Here is a 20,016-nt window from a genome sequence, read left to right as displayed (position 1 = left end):
AATTAATTAATTTCTTAATTAAACAAACAAACAGACTTACTGGGTGAGCAGGGTAGGCTAAGACAGTTGTCATATCATACCCTGCCATGCCCAGCTGATGCAAAGAATAGAATTTATATCTACACAGAAGAAAGCCCTGTCTAGACTCTGCCCCAGTACGAGTTGTGTTGAGCTATTCATTAGCCTGTTTGTTTGATGAAAAAAAGATGAAATTTAGTTGCAATAAATGTGTTAAGAATCCATACAACTGCAGCAGTGGAGGACTATTATTCTGCTGCATGATACTGCAGAAGAACTGATGATGGCACGGTTTGATCTTCAGCGGACCAATCAGCAGAAAGGGGCGTTTAATTCCCGCCCAAGTGTAGAAATCAAATATTCAAGCTGTTTATTCATTTTTCCACCCATGAACGAAAAACGAAAATGTAAGCTGAAGGAGCCGTTTTCTCATTTTTCTACTTTCAATATTAAATCAAAAAACGAATGATCGAATGATACACGGATTCAGAAAGCGTATCCTGTTTGTTTTCTAAAAAAGCACAACGTATGCTGATATTGTGAGTGCACACAAATAAAAGTAGACCCTTAACAGTCCCGAATGATGTATTACTCTTACCTTTATGAGCAAAAATGACTGGTTGTTTCCACTGTTATAAGAAAAAAATGCAAGTGATCGTGCTGGCGAATCCATGTCCTGCAAAGCGCGCTTTAGCTTATCTGCACAAACGATTGGATATGCTCCTAATAGCACACATTTATCTAGGTTAACCATTTAAACTAACATTGTTTTTTTAAGCATTTTATATAGGCCTATAGATTTTATTTTAGTCAAGTGGTGATGATTTGAGAAGGCTAAATTGATCAAACATAGGATATGATTAACTCACTGTCTGCCACTGGCTGCTTGATCGTTTAAAAAAACAAAAACTTGAATTTAACAAACAAAAACATTTTCCAAACATATTTCTAAATTAACGTAATAGAGAGACGAAAATATATATAGCCACTTTTGCCATTAAAAACGAAACTGAACTATTTTAATGTCTACAACAGCAGCTAGATCAGTCTGTAGGTTTGATTATTTACTCATCAAACCTACATGCTATAGGTTATTGAATAAATGTGTGTGAATGTGTGAATATCATTTTAAAGTCAAAAGCTGCGGGAATGAGTAAAACTATGCGATATAGCCTATTCGCAATCCCGCACCGAAATTCAGGACCTGATTAAACACAATTCTATTATACAGAGTTTTGTGAAATAGATTTCAATGACCTTTCCAAAACTTTCTGGGTTTCTTTATTTTTCCAAAACTTTTCCAGGCCTGGAAATTGGTGTTTTAAAATTCCATGACTTTTCCAGGTTTTTCATGACCGTACGAACCCTGTGAAATGTCTCATGTACTCGTTCATTCAGTGCTTCAAACTGCGGAAAATGTGTAAAGCTTGTAATCAATGCCACATAACCTCAGAATAACCATTCGGCGTCTTTAAGCTCATTGGTCCGCTGTAAAAAACAACTATAAAGAGGAGCATTTTGCTAAATTTATGCGCTATATTGCATATTCATGGTTTTACTTAACCTGTTGTCTACATGATAAGAAAGAATGCAAGGAGCTAAAGATCAATTTCAGCCCAAACTACAATCAATGGCCAAGTGAAGCTGACATAGTTATGGTCCGTGCTATTGGCACAGATTCTGTGTAATACAACAATTGTTTGTGACTGTATTTAGTTCTCAAGTTGGAAAAGACGTTCAGTTCCCACTTTAAGTGAACCTTAGTTCCCAGGACATCTACAAGATGGATTCAAATGCTGATATTGTAAAAGGAGGGCAGACATAAACACATGACAGTATGAAATGTCAAGGTGTTTAAAAAAAAGAAACAAAAGAAATAAAACATGTTTCTATTATTACTATTATTATTCTATTTTTGATTCTTATAGGAGCCAATGACTCTTTAAGTGATTTTTTTTTGTCTGGAGCCCTAAGCTACAGATTGAACAAAGCAGGATATTTTCAAAATTCCTACTACACAAATTATTTATTAATTTGATTATAATTAGTTGTGCAAAATTATATGATCATTACAAACAAAAGAGGCAATCTTCAAAATAATTACTATTACTACATCGATGTATAAATACTGTGATGTTAAACTTGATAAATTTACCATTAGCCATGTAGCCGATCTGTGGCACAAGCTGCTCCTCTTTGCAGTTTTCTCTGCCTGGCACCAGGCGCTGGTAACGTGGTGGGTGGGGGTTCCCATCTACGTCCACCAGAAAAGGTGGAGGCATAAGATGGGGTGCCTGCTGCGTCTGCTCATCTAGAACAAAGTTATTGGAGTCCCGGATCAGTGGCCGGAAGTCCGTATGGTAGAACATTTGGTCTGGAATCTGAAAGTGAAGCAAATGTGAGTGGTTTCAATCAACAGCACAAAAGGTTTAGAATACCACACATCTGAGACACAAACATACCTTTTCATAAGGCTGACTGCACCCAAATCCGAAGATGAGCAGATGACCATGAGAGTCTGTGCAGGCAAAGTGCTGTCCATCCACTGAAAATTTACAGTCAAACACAGCACCATGACCCTGGCCCTCAATCTAACACAGAAAAATAGAGAGAGAAAATAATTAAATTTCTGTGATGAGCAGTATTTCTATCAACATCTAGAATCTAGACTGTATTATACACTATCGTTCAATAATTTGAGGTTGATAAAATAATTTATTGTTTTTGAAAGAGGTCTCTTATGCTCACCAAAGCTGCATTTATTTGATGATGATATTGAATTAAATGATGAATGAATTAAAAACTGTAATATTGTGAAATATTATTACAATTTAAAATAACCATTTTCTATTTGATTATAAATGAATGTTTAATTTATTCCTGCGATGTCAACGCTGAATTTTCATTAGCCATTACTCAAGTCTACAATGTCACATGATTCTTTCTTATCATCATCACAGTTGAAAAGTTATATTTCTGTGAAATCTGTGATACATTTTTTTAGGAATCTTTGATTAATAAAGTTTAAAAACAGCATTCATTTGAAACATAAGTCTTTTTTGGAACACTATAAATGCCTTTTATGTCACTTTTGATCAATTTAAAGCATCCTTGCTGAATAAAAGTACTAAAGGGGTCATGTGATGCGATTTCAATTTTTACTTTCTCTTTGGAGTGTTACAAGCTCTTGGTGCATAACGAAGATATGTAAAGTTGCAAAGACTAAAGTCTCAAATCCAAAGAGATATTCTTTATAAAAGTTCAGAGTCAGCCACACCTACCTAAAGCGGCTCGTTCTAACACGCCCCCACATATCTACCTCACTATGTGGGAAGATTTGCATAACGCCGCCCAAATGTTCACACAAAGAAATAAGGTGTAACTTTTAGTCTCACTGTAGTTTTGTTGACGCTGCAGCCATGTCGTGAAGACGCTGTGTGCTTCGTTGTGAAAGCGAAACTACTTCGTTTAGTCTTCCAAAAGAGGACGATATCCGCTTCGTCATGCCTAGAGCTGATCTGTGCTGGTCGCTGAGGGAATACATCAACTTTCACCGTGGACGAAGCGTAATCCAGCCCGGGATCCGTTACGTGGTTGCCACTCATTCGTCGGATCCGCCGGGCGCGCCGTTCTCGACCCCGCCGCCTCAGCTCACTCTAGCCCGGCTCACGCTAAGCCGGAGTCATTATAATCAGTAATTATGTCCCCACTGGATGCAATAATTGCCTCGTTTGTAATGGCCGTGACACGGCATCAAAAGTATGTGAGGGGCGTAACATTTCCGTCTCACGCTTGAGGTATTCGGCCAATCACAACGCATTGGATAGCTGGCCAATCACAGCACACCTCGCTTTTTCAGACCGATGAGCTTTGTAAAAATCAACGCGTTTCAAAAAGGCGGGGAGAAACAATAATGTACAGTATGTGGAAAATAATGTGTTTTTTTTACTTTAAACCACATAAACACATTTCATTACACCAAATACACAAAATAATGTTCTTTTTAGCAGCATCATATGACCCCTTTAACTTCTTCCCCACTTGTTAAACCAAGCGTTTGAACGGTAGTGTATATGTTTCTTATCTTTTAAAATTGAACTTTTTTGAATTGAAACTGAAGATCTGTTATGTCATCTCACCATATTGAAGAAGTTTCTAATCTTGAGACCTTTACTGAGGTCCCAGATGTAGATGTTACCATCATGACCGGCTGATAGCAAGATTCGCGGGTCAAAGGGGTGTGCTTCCAAAACAAACACCTCATCATCATGACCCTACAGACAGAGAAACATCTGCATACATGACCCGTACATAACAGACAATAATCACAGGAAGCTCGTCCTTAGAATTACAAAACAAGGACCCAAAGGAACACTGAATTCTGCCTCACATGCACATGCACATACCGACAGCACATGCAGTAATTGGCCATTTGCTGAGTTCCAGACTTTGAGGATGCAGTTTGAAACAGCTGTGATGATGGAACGATCGCAACGATCCCACGCGACCATGGTCACCACCAACTTGGTCGATTTGTCATCGCCTGATATCACAGCGCTCCTGTGAACACAATACATATGTCAACACAGATGTAAAAAATACACATAATTGAAGGACCAAATCAATTTTATTTTTCTAAAGAACAACTGTGCTTGAGAAACCTGCCTGATCCCACAGTTAACATATATGTACACATACTGACCCTGGTAATCTGGTGGTCATGTCCAGGATGGTACTCTTCCATTCCTGCTGTTGGTAATGCCAAATTCGTGCCGTACCATCCCGACTACCACTCACAAATCTGAGACTGGAGATACAGAGGCAGCCAAAACACAAACACAGAGTTAAAAACACCCAATCAGCAATAAAGACAAAATGTACATCCCAATGAACAAACACAAATGGAAGCATAACATACAGAGAACGCTGATAATAAAACTCACCCATCTGTGTTATTGCAGAATTGAATAGCTACAACTTTATCCTGTAAAACAAAAACATTGCTGTACTTAATTAAAATATAAAACTTTTAAATCACTTTTAAGTCATGACTTTGAAACTTTAATTTTTAACATGTTCCTCCTTTTCCAGTTACAAGTTCTGCTTTTTCTGGCCATTATTCTCCTTTCCATTACTCCATCTGTCTTGCCTTCTTGTCTGTCTACTGGCTTTCTTCTCTGTCTCTCGCTCTCACCGTGTGGGAGTCCAGGTCAGAAAACTTCACAGGCGTCTCTGTACCGAGGTAGTAAACTCTGATAATGTGATCTGTCCCTCCAGTGGCCAGAAACAATCCCCCTGGAATCAGAGAACAAAATATTATAACAATAGACTAATCAAGAGACGATAATGAAGAAAAAAAAAAAGTGTTTGAAAATTGATCAGGGAGTTAGAGTGTGAGTGAGGGTAAATGCACCAGAGCTGAATGAGCTGCAGGATATCTGAACTCCAGGACGAGAACGTTCCATAAACTTCACGGGCTGATCACTGCAAACATGAACACACGACTCATTGCAAATTTACACTACGTAAAAAAAGTGAATTACTGGCATGAGACAAAATGTGTAATTTACAATTGACAAATGACACTTACTCAAACTTCATGTTGAGTGAGTTCCACTGCCAGAAACACACCATGCCATCAGCTCCAGTGGTGGCCAGATACCGAGAGGAACCTAATGCTGATGGAGAAAACTGCAGAGATAGAGAGAAAAATCCCTTCAAACACACAAACAAAATCATCTGAATTAATATTACTTGCTGAATTTGAGGAAAAATCTAATTGTGATTTTTCAGGGGTGAAAAAAGCAATATAAATTGCTATATAAAAAGTGATTGAAAAACAGGTTTGTTGAGCTTATTTGTAGGGCTGCCCATTTTGGCTAATTTGTATACTATTAGGGCTGCAACTAACGATTATTTTGATAATTCGGTTAATTGGATAAAAAGCCTCGTTTTATTGACAAAACACACTTTTCCACATCTTGCCCAATGCTGTCCTTCAAACAAACATGCCAACTGAATGCTAAGAAAACGTAATGTATGGTGATATATCGCTATGCTACACATTGTGTAAAAGAGTTATAAAGCCCAGTTTAAATTGACAGTTTAAACAGAAAAATTGACAAAGGACAGTTTAATTCGTTGTCGATTATTTTCATTATCGAAAATTTTTATCAATTAGTTGTTGCAGCCCTATATACTATATATCGATATAAAATAAATCAAATAAAGTGTTATTAACTAGTAGATTTACAGTGAATTACAACTATAGTAATATATTGAAATATTTCATTGTAATAAAAATAGTAAGAAGACAAATAGATATAACAATTATATTTTATAGCACAACTGAAAAAGTACAATACTAATATTTATGGCTATCCTAATTTTTCATTTTCAAATGTTAAAAATGTTAAAAATTAAGAGCCCTTAAAACTTCTCTTTTGTTGACAACAGTCGGTTTCTAAGTGCTTCTCTACAAGTTTGGGAATATGATTGGTGTGCGTTGTCTTCACAAATGCATGTTATAAGTGACTCAAACTTAGAGAAGATGTAGAGTTGAAGCTTGTGTGGAGCAGCATTTACTGTGAACTGAGCTGATCAGTCGCTGAAATCACCAGATCATGAGCTGCTCAAGTGTAAAAGAACATAGTACTGCGCTTCACTCTCATAGTGGCTTTATAAAGGAAACTTGTATTTACACACCTGTATGGAGGTGATAGAGGCCGTGTGCCCCTGCAACACTGCCACAGGTGCACAAGTACGCAGGCACCACACGCGGATGACCTTGTCACAGCTGGTAGAAGCAAGAAGCGTGTTCTCGAAATTTACTGTCATGTCTGAAATCTCTGCCGCATGTCCGCGCAGAGTGGCTAGGAGACGACCATCATCCGTAGCCCAGATCTTCACTAGACAGTCATCAGAACCCTGACAGAAACAAATGAATAGACCTTGATTGCAAGCACACACAAAAAACATATTACAAAACTGAGCAATGAAATTTTTTGAGGACATCAAATTATGCATAGTTTATAATCGTCACCACTTTTTGAATTCAGAAATTACTTTAACATCAACAATTTTACACACTAAACTTTTATGTCTAAATCAGGCACAGTTTGTTACTCAACAGATGCAATATTCTAATCAGATGCATTTACCGTGAAAATACGATGTCCAGTGCGGTCAAACGCCACACAGTATACTGATGAGAGATGGCCCAGAATCCTTCGATGCATCTTCATGTGCTGATAGGTTAAGGAGGGGAAGGCATGGCCAAATCGAGCCACTCCTGTTTTTTGGCGAGCACCCATGATTGACACTGAGCAGAGAGATTACAATCAACTCCCACCACAAAATATAAGAAATGGTAGTTGGTCTAAAGGACATTATTTGGTCACTAAATAGCATGTTAACATCCAGCATTAAGTTACAGTCACACTAGACAAACTACAGCGCTACATAATCGTAATATGGAAAAAAATTCATCAAAATATAATACGTTAAAAAAATATGCAATCTACTCCAATTTACTGTAACACTGAAATCCTGCAAATTTTAAATTTGTGTTCATTTAATTGAGTTCAAGTAAGACTGTGACATGTCAATTTTCTGTTGGTCACATGTATTCACATGATACAAATTCACAGGGCAAAGTTCACCAAACTTGGATTTTGGAAGCCAGCAAAAATTGCATGATCTTGCTTTTCTGGTCTCCCGCATTTGCATGCACATGAATAGAAGTCAATAGACTGAAAAGTGTAGAGTGACTAGCCTTTAAAGTCACAATGAAACAAAATGGCGAAAGATGTTTTCGTTTGTATTTTGACGTACATCCGAGTGTAAAGGATTATCAAATAAGGGGAAAAAATATGGGTATTGCACTCAAAATGTATGAGCATGCAGTTGATTGTGGAAGGTTTAAGCAGACTTAAATGACTGGACAAGTTTTGCATACATCACCAGAGGGAAGTCTGATATTTTCACCAGAAGATTAATTTATGACATTGACTGAATATTGCAAGATCTAAATAATTAAATAAATATTAAAACTAGATTGGGTGAATTTTCATTTCATGCTGACTTTAATCAGCTATGATTAAGCACCATTTTCGATTGGAAAGAGTGGATTCAACTCTGTGTTCACAAACCCACCAGTGACTCCTGAAACCCCAAAACAGCAGTGCAAGAACATAATACACCAATGGGGAGGGCAGGACTCACCTATAGTTGGTGGTTTGGCACAGTTGAGAGGTGGTTCTGGGGGCCGCCCCCTGTGCAAAGCAACTACTGCAGAACCACTCCATACTGCATGAGAAGAACCTGAGAGAGAGAACAAGTTTGTCAAATATTTAACTGTATTAGAGGAAGAAAATAAATGTAAGGGAAAGTGATAATGTGATCATGTGCGCTGTTCTCTAGTCTTCTTTGTTGTTTCTTATTGTTTGCTGTATATAGTGTGCATCTCACTTTTTGCTGTCCGTAGTAATGACTGTTGGCCTGTGCCCAGCAAACTGTGGACTCCAGGAACACTGGGAGGAATGTGTTTATCTATCAGTGGGCCCATCTGCTCACACACACGCAACAGGTAATCCGCAGGTATGTGCTGATTTAACAAGACCTAAAACATACACATAGAGGTATTTCATAAAGTGTAAGTGGCCCAGCAAAGCTTATTTACATCATGATAAAAAAATAAAATAAAAATAACCCTGCTCAGAAATAAGTGTTGCAACAACGTGTTACATTATATTATTAGTCTTATTATCTAGTTTTATTTCACCAACATAACCCATATTTATTTACGCTCATTCCTGAAAGACCACTCTTTTTCCCTCCACACACACGCGTCCGCCTCGCCTCAGCCAATCAGAAGCCTTCTCCACCCATCTTCCTAGTCTCTTAAGTAGCAACTGATGTTTGATTGGCTGCCGCCTTTAAGTGACGCAGGAACCCACCAATCCCCTCTCGATATATTTGCATTGCCGCAACGCCTCCGGCCGGCACGCACAAAGCCTTTCATTTCAAAACAAATACTTTTTATTTCAATTCCCGAAATAAAAACTTGCCCACACAACAAAGCCTCGTGTATATTATAGCAATATTCTTACTGCCAGCACCGTGCCCTCAAATCAGCGCTTTTTCAGTTTTATTCGCTGTAATATAAGTGAGCCAAGCACCTGTGAGAGTTTAGTGCTGAATTTCACGTGCGCGATAGTGTTTATTTAATCTCACCCAGTCTTCAAAGCTTCGCTTAAACTGCTTTCCATCCCAGCTCCAGCGCTTCGGGATGATCTACACACAGAGAGACACAGCGGGGGGAAAACACATCACACGCAGGATTTAGACGAAGAGGAAGATGAAGAGGAGATGCTGATGTTGGGATATTAGAGAGAAATAACGGGTTTGAGTGGGAGAAGAGGGATGAAACTCACCTCGTATTCGTGCAGCTCCTGCAGCAGCATCTGCAGAAACACACAGGTTACACACACCGTAACACACACTCACCGCTACACACCGACACTCACACGCTACTTTCGGCCTCACCTGAGCGGATTTCTGACATGGTCCAGACTGCAGGAATCTGGCGATCAGGTAATAAAGTTCTGCAGAGAGAGAAACACGACAACACCAGTCGTTAGCTTTAGCTTAGCCTCGAAGGCTAATGCTAAAACAGTGCTTAAAGTCTTCCTAGCGATAAAGACGCAGAAAAAACCGAGTGCTGCCCACCGGCTTCAATTTGCGAGCACGGTTCCGCCGCCATGGCCCGGTCCGAGCGGTGGGTGGAGGTTCGTGGGTCTCTGCTTGCTAAGAGCGGCCTGTGCTGTATTTGCTCTCAGCGTTTCGGCCTGCAGCCGCCGCTCGTGCTGCTTCGATTGAGCGCCCCCGCGCGGCGGCCGTGCGCCTGTAGTACCGCACGCTTCCGCCAGTGGCGCACTGAGAGCGCACAGGTGAGCTCACCATTTCCACGGGCGGACATTTTGCATGGTGTGCAGTTGAGTCATTTATTGAACCCGATAGCAGAGCTGTAATTGCAATAAAAAGGGTCTCGTTTCTGGTTTAACCTCGTCTTGAGGATCACAGGTCACGTGTGTGGGAGAAACATCAAATCTTAACAATGAAATGTTCCATACTACAATCAATCACTGTGCCATATACATGTGTTATGTAAGGTATGGTTTCACAAATATTACGTAATACAATTATGTAATGTGCATATATCGAATAAATGTTAAAATACCACCATCATATCTTTTAGTTCTTTAACAAAATGTTGGATATATACAGAAATAATTTATCCTGTGTTGTTGAATGTTTTTTCCAATATTTTCTTTATTGTATGATTCATTTCATAATGTAATGTGCATTAAACCTTTCATTTATTACAATAGTTATTAAAATGTAAATACACAGTTTTAATGACAGACACTCTCACTTCTAACACTCTAAATTCCAAAAAGCTTTTTCTGAAGCCACAAAGTGTTTACCTGATTACTGTTGTTTTCTCTGAATCCTTTTGTGCTTTCTATCCAGTTTATCTCAGAACCTTTTTAAACTGAACATGATCAACTAAATATGCATTTACAATGGCAATCATAAGTGCAAATAAATAAATAATAGAGAAAGGAACATCAATAAAATTGCAGAGGGGAAAATATAGAAATTAACAAAGGGCGGTCATTTAATTTATGTTCGAATAACTGAAAGTCCCTTATCATCGAAACCTTTCATTTATTACAATAGTTATTAAAATGTAAATACACAGTTTTAATGACACACTCTCACTTCTAACACTCTAAATTCCAAAAAGCTTTTTCTGAAGCCACATAGTGTTTACCTGATTACTGTTGTTTTCTCTGAATCCTTTTGTGCTTTCTATCCAGTTTATCTCAGAACCTTTTTAAACTGAACATGATCAACTAAATATGCATTTACAATGGCAATCATAAGTGCAAATAAATAAATAATAGAGAAAGGAACACCAATAAAATTGCAGAGGGGAAAATATAGAAATTAACAAAGGGCGGTCATTTAATTTATGTTCAAATAACTGAAAGTCCCTTATCATCCCAGCAAATTTGCAGGCCTGTTTAGTCTTAATAAATGTCATTGATGGAAAATAGTTACAAAATCAAATCATTTAAAATCCTGAGAAATAAGGTTTCATCTTCATTCGATATAAATGATTCCAAAGGACATCTCAGCTCATTAGCAGAAGAATGTGGCATTTTGTTTTTTCATAGTATATGCAATGACTTTAAGAGTACAAAGCTATTTTGTCTTATGAATATTAGTCGAGCCATAACATATTTGCATTTAGGGTGTGTTAGTCTCAGCTGTGTACTGAGGTGATTAGGATCATTTCTTATGATTGAAATGCAGCGTAAACCAATGGTGAAATCCACTATGAGTTATATTATTGCACCAACCACTTATTGAAAGATAATAACTGATTACAGAACAATATATGCTTAGAAACAAGTATATAATACCCAGTGTATAACATATAATCAGTGTAAAAGACCACAGCAGACATTTTGAGGAAAACTCCAATGATGGATTTTTATTGAGTGAGGGGACACAAAGTACTTTTTCACAGATGAATTTTCAGTGTTAAAAAAATTCCAAAAGCGCTTTAAATTCTTTTTCTTTGAATCCTGTAATTTCAAAAAAGTCCTCTATAACAACAGAAGGGTTTTTCTGGCCTCCTAACAAAGCCCAGTTTTCTGTTTCAACAAATTGCAGAGGTGGTATGATTCTTAAAAAGCCAGGAGTCACCATCTAATGCTGAACCTGGAATGCAAGCAGTTTGTCTTTAGTTGTTTTCTCTCTTTTCTTCTATATTTGTTTAACTCATCCCTCTTTCTTAAAGACAATCGATTACGTTTAAAATAAAAATAAAAACAAACCCCATACAGAAACATCACGAGCACTAACGGACATACAGACTGAGAGCCTCCTCCCACTCCAAAAACCAAGCTACAGACCAGCCGCTTAAAAAAAAGAAATCAAAATAGAAAATCAACAAAATTATAGAAAGATGCCGCCTTTTTCACACCTGTCGTGTTGTAGACACCTGATACAGCTGCGGCCGAACACAAGACTCGTTTTAGTCAGCTTTGTTTTTGTGCTAAAAACCTGAACCAGTATTTACAAATTCGCTGATAAAAATATTCCTCTGGTGGTGATGGGCAGAGAGGAGGTTGTTGAGAGAACTGGAAAGGGAGAGAGAAAACTGGGAAAGAGAGAGGAAGATAAAAGAAAGGAAAGGGGGGGAAAGGGAAAAGATGGACGGATGGATGGACAGGCGTGGTGCTACTCTGTCTTCGGGTCCTCCTTCTCGGGCTCCGCCGCCTCGTCTGGAGTTTTTTCAACCTGTTTAATAAAACAACATCAACAAGAATCAAGCAGGACTGCCTCTGCACTAATTCGAATCTTAAGGAGGTAAAGTTTAGAAAACTCTCCTTAGCTTAAGCTATCGATGTCTTTGTTTTGAAATCTGGGGAATTAATTTAACTATGTTACTAAGTACTTTTGCAATGTTATTAGAACATTTTTGGGAAAGTATTTGGAAAGGAAACTCAATACACAAACAAATATCATGACCTGACATGATTTATTATGTCCACTGTGGGACAAGTAAGGTGTGTTTATGTATGATAGATGCTGATTTGAGGTAGACTGTTGTGTTTATACATATATACCTCATTGGTCTTAGTCTCCCCATTTTCTGATTGGTTTTCCTCCTTGGATTCCTCAGCCTTTGCTTTCTTTTCTTCCTTTTTATCATTCACTTCCTTCTCTTTCTGTCAGAGAGGAAACATCAGAGCAAAATAATGAATATAGAGCAATACGTATTACACAGATTACACACCAAATCATGGAGACAAGTGACACATGAGCATCAGTGCAAAAATGTGTTTATAAAAAGTGTAAATACCTTGGGAGTTTTTTTCGGTTTGGGTTCAGGTTTTGGAGGTGTTGGTTTCTGAAGGGAAATGAAAACATGATTCATTCACAAATGTACTTTTTGATATATACAAGGATATCTAAACAATAAACATGTTCAAGTAAATAGTTATAATAATACATAGAATGGTCTATGTTGTTCTGCCCTATCCTGAATTCTACACATCACCTTAAATGACTGGCAAAACTATGCTGAAGTAAAAAAAATATACAGAAAATATGCTGAAATTAAAAATTAAAAAACAAACAAACAAACAAAAACCTTGTGCAGTAATGATGGTTTCTGATCTTGTTGCTCTGCGATCAGTGGTAGGTTGAAAGTGTTGGTTGTAGGACTTCAATTGACAATTATTACAAAAAGTGCTAAAACAATTTCCAAGACTATATTTAAAGTTCTTCAAGTCTTTTGAGGCCAAAGACTTTATAAAAATAAAATAATGATATAATGTTAACATTAAAAATCTCTTTAAAAAGAAAAGAACTTACCGCCGATAATCTAGCAGACCTTCTCTGAGGCTACAAGAGGAAGGAAAAAAATTGAATTATTTAAGTACAAGTACAAGTCCAAGTAGGAGAGAACAGTTATATATTGTAAATCCTAATTATTAAAAAAAAAAATCATGTTCCTTCTCTTCATTTCACTTCTAGTTTGTGTAGGCTACTTAGCAGCACACTTAGTAAACTTGGCACAGTGTACTACAAATATTATTGGCTCTTATGACAAAATATTTGGTGTTTCTTGTTTTTAATTCGATTTTGGATAAAAGCTCCTGCTGAATAAATAAATGTAAATGTATATATACAGGAATGCATATGTACTGGTTTTGATTACTTGAATATGAAACCCAAAATTGCTTTAGATATTTTATAATTTTCCTTTCTCACCTCCTCCTTGACTTCTCCATCAGTTCCCTGCAAATCAGCAAAACAAATATCACAAGTTAGAACATGATCTATAATTTTATTAACATGAAAGGCGGGAAAAACAAAAAGGCAACTTGCATAAACATTGGGATGTGCTGTTCTGCACGTTTGTATATGAGCAACATGCTGGGGTTTTTTTCGTTTATTAAAGCTTAAATTAACTTTAGCAGAGGAGTTGTGAATAAGTTTATTTGTCTGCGGACAGCAGCGCAAAATGGTGTGTCGATTTTTGTTTATTTATTTATTATTTTTCACGAAGGCATTTCACTACACGGGCTCCACACATTTAAACAAGGAGGAGGGGCGCGATGATCCCGCCTCAGCGCTGCCACCTGGCGGCCGGCAGGAGTCATGACACTCCTCTTCCACGGCGAACAAAGAAAATGCATTAAAATTGTTTAAAAACGCGACCGTCTTTTCGCAAAATTGCCACCATTCAGAAAATTAGAGTTATCTAGCTATTTTTTAATCACCATTCAACGGCGACTGAGCCACGATTGCGCTTATAATCGTCGGTTTTCGCGTTGCGCTGTGCTGGAGATGGAGAGAGAGAGAGGGCAGCATGGCTGCGGTTCCACGGGCATGAGATCAAGCCGAGCTTCAGCACAGCGCTGCTCAACTAAAACCCTTCTGCTTAACGTACCACCGTCGACAAAAACACCGCGATCCGGCAGGAAAAAATCGCAAAATTAACAACAATTTTTTACCTGCCCACTGATTCTAAAGAAGTCGCCTTGATTTTTATTAAAAAAACATTGTCTCGAGGGCTTCCTAATTCCACGACTGATTAGTAAGGGCAAAAGTGTAGCCGAACGCCGCGCTCGGCTTTTCTACATACCTTTCTCTTGGGCATGTTGAGTTTGGGATATTTTTCTTCTTTTATGCAAAACTAACAGGTTATCTTTTGTGATTCGGAGTTCACAGTTCAGGAGACTGTCGTCCGCTATGCACTAATTCTGTAGTAAACATAGGGCTACATTAGATCCAGTGGTTGAATGGGAGGGAGGGGGCGGGGCCATGCTGTGACTGATTTTCCGCTTGTCCAATCAGCGAGCGTCTGGGTCTGCCACAGAAGCGGCAGATTCTTACCTCCGCTGTGCTTTTACGCGCGAAATCCTGAGGTGTAAATCCAACGGCGCACCTTCCTGTAAAATTTCCCTCCTAACATGTTAAAAAGCTGTAGACTGATGTGAGCGCGTTCTGCACCAAATAAAGCACTGCCATACAGCACTGATGTGATGAGGAACAGCTCGCGTTTAAGCCCAGTAATAATGTCAGACCCTCCTTCATAGCTATGTCTGTATGCGCTGTATGGCCACAGCATATCTGCCTCAGTGAAGTTCACTAATTGCTGACTGTATTTTTTGAAGCAGGTAAGCAGAAGTATCTGCTTGGTCTAATTATGTGCTCTTTCTATGAAAACATGCTTGAGTGCAAATAAAATGTGTACACGCGTGTGGCAATCAGTAATAGAGAAGAGAAGCCACAAGGCCTTTCTCACTTCTGCTTTATTCAAGCAGAGACCTAATCTGTGTAAGTAAGTGTGTGTGTGTGTGTGTGTGTGTGTGTGTGTGTGTGTGTGTGTGTGTGTATGAGAGAGAGAGAGATATAACAGCTTACTTCCTCTGTTGCTAACCAGACCAGAGACGCCAGACCAGAGAAAACATCTCAGCCATTGACAGACAGACAGACAGACAGACAGACAGATAGATAGATAGATAGATAGATAGATAGATAGATAGATGAAAGAACTATCTGAAAGTGTCACATTAGACATTGCTGTGTATCACTCTTGAAATGTCTGTTTCTGCAGCCATAGGCCTACAAACAGGAATCCCATACTAAAACATTTGGTAAGTTTCTTTTTTATATATATAAATAGTTGTGATTATAGAATCTGCTGGTGTTTTATTAACTAGAATTTGTACAGTTTATTTGGGGTATTTGATTGATCTGATTACAGTAATAAAATTGTAGTAATCTTAAAAGAGAAATTTTACACAAAAATGAAAATGATGTCATCATTTACTCACCCTCCACTTGTTCCAAACCTGTATGATCTTTCCTCTGTTGAACACCATAGAAGATATTTTGAAGAATGTTGGTAACCAAGCAGTTGACGGTAGCCATTGACTTCCATAGTACTATGGAACCATAGAAGTCAGTGGCTACCGTCAACTTTTTGGCTAACAACATTCTTCAGAATATCTTCTTTTGTGCCCAACAGAAGAAAGAAATGCATACAGGTTTGGAACAACTTGAGGGTGAGTAAATGATGACAGAATTGTAATTTTTGGTTTAACTATCCCTTTAAGTTTTGTCATTTAATTTATAGATTCTGCTTATCCTACAAATATAAATCATTTATAAAGGAATTTGATTTGGTTTGATTTGATTTGATTTATTAGACAGACAAGTAGTGAAACACACTACATTTGTCAAGAATAACATAATAAAGTTAAAAACTTGTTTCCATTGTGGTCCTTGATGTTAAGCACAAACTTCAATCCTGGTAACAGGATACAAAGATTACAATAGGATTCCACATTTACAAAATTTACAATCACAGTTAAACACATACACAACATATACTAATACAAGTTCATCAATAAAACAACCTACTTAAGAGCCAACTTTTAACTTTTAAAATAAAACTACCCATATTTGAAATACTTTAAATATCCAGAGGTAACTTATACAACACTTGTGCCCCAGAGTATTCAAAAGAAGACAATTTTTTTATTAAATGTATTTTGTTCTGCTTTCTATGTAAACAATCAAGATGCTTAAATTGGGAAACATCAACATGTGTAAAACGACTAAACCCTAAAAATAACCTTATCAATTTGTTTTGAGATTTTTGTAACTTATCCAACCAACCACGAGACAAATCAGACATCCAAGAAATACATGCATATTCAAAATGATATAGCACTAAACATGATGCAAGTCATTTTATATTCTGTTTTTCAGGAAAACTAACATATCTGACAAGAAATTTTGTTCTAGCATTAACCTTACCCAAAACTTTCATAGCCATATTACACCACTTATATCATTATCAAGAACACATTTGAGATAATTAACGGTAGTTCTGTTTGATATTAAACAATCCCTACCTTAATAGACATCTTAGAAACCTTATTCAAATTATTTTTAGACCAAAATAATATGGATTTCATTTTACCTAAATGCAACAAGAGTTTGATTTCAGAGAGCCAGTCTCTTACCATACTAAGCTCCTCACCTAAATTCACTTGTATCCTACCAACATCCTTGTCTGAATCCAATAGCAGAATCATCAGCATATAAAAACAAATAACAATCACAAACTGCTTGCATGTCATTTATGTATAAGAGAAACAAAAGAGGGCCTAAAACAATTCCCTGAGTGACTCCATTTTTTCAATTGTTTCCTCAGAAAGTATCCCATCTAATTCTACCCTCTGAACTCTCCCATTTAAATAAGAGTTTAACCAGGCTATCAATTTACTTGAAAAAAACCATGACACTTTATTTATCTAAGATTATTGAATGATTTACTGAGTCAAAAGCTTATTGGAGATCCAAAAGTATAATATATATATATATGTGTGTTTGTCTGTGTAATTGGTTATCATGCTTGGAGAAGCTTTCCTTCATGTTCTGAACTGCACAGAAGACACCACAGATCATGATGGACATGCTCGCACACACTCACCCACCCCCATGACCCATCCCAACCCCTGCACGACAAACGCCGCTGCCAGATCACCTTTGACACCACGAACTGTGAGAGGTGAAAGACCATAGTATTCTGGGTTATTAGGATGAGGTTGTGTTAAAAATAACATCTTCACGATCTGAATGATGGCATTGGGAGATGTTTGCTTTTATGCTGGGTGAAGCAAACTAGCTATTTTATTTAAACAATGGAGCAATATTAATTATAGACTATGAATGTGGCCCAGGTCCTGGGAACAGTCAGTATATGTAAAAATAAATTTTAGGAAGGAAGTGTGATGCTGCTGAGAATTTTAGCCCACAGTTTTAGCCACATAAATGTAGGTGTTAAACTGAGTAGAGTATATGGAACAGTTATAATATGAAAGGTTGTACAAAGTTAAATAGATAGTTCACCGAAAAATTACAATTCTGCCATCATTTTAGGAATGTTTTTAAGAGTTTTTAAGAATATGTCAGCTATATACCCATACAGTGTAAATAAATATAGTCCAAAATAACTTTCATTGTATGGACAAAAAACACTTTCAAAACATATAAAAATATGTATACAGGTTTTTAAATTATATGAAGGTGAGTTAATTATGACAAATGTTTATTTTGGGGTGAACTATGCATTTAAAATCACCATGAAATCAAAATCGACAATTCTTATATTTTATGAAATATTGCAGTGTATATTACAAATGATTTATCCATGCATTCATTAAAGATTAAAAATTAATGTGCCCCTGTAATGTTTAATAAAAAATCAACAATCATCAACAACCTGTCACTCACGAGAGATCGCAGCAATTGGCAAGACAACAATGAATTCCAAATTGACAAAATCATACCCTCTTTTTTCTCATTTGAGAAGCCTTTTTATTCAGGTGCACTTTGTAATAGAGAAGAAAAGACAATCAAATGTTATTTTCATGTTGACTTTAAGTGATAATATTGTGCAACAGTGTATAACAAAATAATGTACTATTCTTCACAAAGTCCATTTTAGCATTGTTGATAATAGTCCAATTCAGCTTACAGCTATGACAATGCAAAAGAGGCTTGAAGTTCACTGTATCAGAAATCCAAACTAAATAAAAACATTTTGTCAAACTTTTCCAAGTACTTCCTCATTTAGGTGAGTGTGAACTGCACACATTTGTATGGAGACACTGTAACAGTCATTCAGTGAATTAAGTGAGCTGCAAAGTGGGACTTTGCTTTGGACTCTGGGCTTTCTCTCAAGTTTCCTCACTGGTTTCTGGCTATTTTGTTAAGATGAGGTGGTTATAGTGGTGCCTGACCCATTTTTTCTTGCTGTCAGTTGGCAGGCCTGAAGGCCTGGGAAAGCCAGGGCAGTGCCGAGCCTCTGCACCCAGCAATGCTATGCCCATTCTCAGCTGTAGCGGGGAGGATCACTTGGGCATGACTCTGTATTGCTCCTGGTGCTGTCCCAGCTTCTGCAAGGACTAGCCGGACCTCCGGCTTGCAGGTGATCGGTTGGAGCACTGCAGTCCTCATAACCCAGACCTGCTCAACCCACCGGATGACGGGCCACTGCTGCAATCTCAGGACCTGAGCTTTCTGGAACCCTCTCTGGAACAAGGTCAACAGGTAGAGGCTGCGACCCAGCAGGATGAGGAGTATCTTGTCATAGAGAGTGTTCAGGGTCTTGGCTGGGAGAGAAGGCTCACTAACTCCATGTTGAACGGCTATCTGGAAGTCCAATTGCTGGAGGTGTTTTGTCAGCACATGCAAAACATGGCATGCTACGGATCATCACTGCTGGGCACTGATGTCATGTCGGCACTGGTGCCCACCAGCCTGACTGTAGCCAAAGAACAGACAGCCAGTCATGTAGAAGAGCTGGATTCTTCATCCAAAAAAGTTGTGCAATATTTAAGCACTTGTTCAGCTCCAGCAACCTCCCATTTCAGTTCACCTGTGCTGCGTATCTCAGAAGCTGAGTAACCAACCTCATGAGTACACAAAGCTCCTGCCCTCATAACATTTTTTCCGTTGGGCTCCTGTCTTTTGACCAACACACAAATATTTAAAGTTATCTGTGTTGTTAGAATGCTTTGTATGCAATACAGATAGCATTTGTGGCATGTTGATTACTATAATAATAATAAAAAAAAACATTTGTAAAGCAAAAATAAAAATGTCAGTAAATAATTCCAATGAAGTACAAAAGGCAAGGCAATGAACATTAACATACACAATGTTTCAAAAGTATAGCCATATGATTTAAATAAATATATGTGTTAGCACGAGACATGTCACCTTTATTTTTAGTTTATGCATGTGATAACTTAGTGGCGTTGTCTATGTAAATTAACACTTACATCAATAAGGTCAATAAGATTTTTATTGTTTTAAAATTTAGTCTCTTAT

General features: G+C 37.7%; 3 protein-coding genes across 3 annotated transcripts in view; 1 reads left to right on the top strand and 2 right to left on the bottom strand.

Moving 5' to 3' along the window:
- The window catches only part of brwd3 (bromodomain and WD repeat domain containing 3), a 37,418-nt gene extending 27,448 nt beyond the window's left edge, over positions 1-9,970 (bottom strand). The window contains exons 1-17 of the mRNA XM_016250676.1: positions 9,748-9,970; positions 9,565-9,623; positions 9,453-9,482; positions 9,253-9,312; positions 8,488-8,638; positions 8,242-8,340; positions 7,179-7,339; positions 6,724-6,945; positions 5,609-5,709; positions 5,432-5,502; positions 5,213-5,313; positions 4,962-5,002; positions 4,721-4,825; positions 4,425-4,578; positions 4,158-4,292; positions 2,481-2,609; positions 2,174-2,399 (exon numbers count right to left, since the gene is read on the bottom strand). Of these exons, the coding sequence (XP_016106162.1) occupies positions 2,174-2,399; positions 2,481-2,609; positions 4,158-4,292; positions 4,425-4,578; positions 4,721-4,825; positions 4,962-5,002; positions 5,213-5,313; positions 5,432-5,502; positions 5,609-5,709; positions 6,724-6,945; positions 7,179-7,339; positions 8,242-8,340; positions 8,488-8,638; positions 9,253-9,312; positions 9,453-9,482; positions 9,565-9,623; positions 9,748-9,781 (1,879 nt within the window). The 5' untranslated portion in view covers positions 9,782-9,970. The remainder of the gene's footprint in view (positions 1-2,173; positions 2,400-2,480; positions 2,610-4,157; positions 4,293-4,424; positions 4,579-4,720; positions 4,826-4,961; positions 5,003-5,212; positions 5,314-5,431; positions 5,503-5,608; positions 5,710-6,723; positions 6,946-7,178; positions 7,340-8,241; positions 8,341-8,487; positions 8,639-9,252; positions 9,313-9,452; positions 9,483-9,564; positions 9,624-9,747) is intronic.
- A 1,648-nt stretch (positions 9,971-11,618) lies between these two features.
- hmgn7 (high mobility group nucleosomal binding domain 7) lies at positions 11,619-14,931 on the bottom strand. Its single transcript, XM_016250668.1, has 6 exons — positions 14,750-14,931; positions 13,873-13,899; positions 13,474-13,503; positions 12,959-13,006; positions 12,723-12,824; positions 11,619-12,393 (listed from the first exon to the last, which is right to left on the bottom strand). Exons 1-6 carry the CDS (start codon positions 14,762-14,764, stop codon positions 12,334-12,336), a joined length of 282 nt encoding a protein of 93 aa, XP_016106154.1. The 5' UTR covers positions 14,765-14,931; the 3' UTR covers positions 11,619-12,333.
- Positions 14,932-15,215: 284 nt separating this feature from the next.
- On the top strand, positions 15,216-19,658 carry LOC107565426 (uncharacterized protein CXorf21). Its single transcript, XM_071582339.1, is given in 4 exon segments — positions 15,216-15,284; positions 15,725-15,764; positions 17,522-17,689; positions 18,944-19,658. Coding segments are annotated over 2 exon segments (807 nt in total). The 5' UTR covers positions 15,216-15,284; positions 15,725-15,764; positions 17,522-17,529; the 3' UTR covers positions 19,591-19,658.
- Positions 19,659-20,016: the final 358 nt, after the last annotated feature.

The sequence above is a fragment of the Sinocyclocheilus grahami genome, unplaced genomic scaffold (assembly GCF_001515645.1).
Source record: "Sinocyclocheilus grahami isolate Dianchi unplaced genomic scaffold, SAMN03320097.WGS_v1.1 scaffold1001.1, whole genome shotgun sequence".
NCBI classification, from domain to species: Eukaryota; Metazoa; Chordata; class Actinopteri; order Cypriniformes; family Cyprinidae; genus Sinocyclocheilus; species Sinocyclocheilus grahami.
The sequence above is the reverse complement of the archived record's forward strand: the minus strand, read 5'-3'. Positions and strand labels throughout refer to the sequence as shown.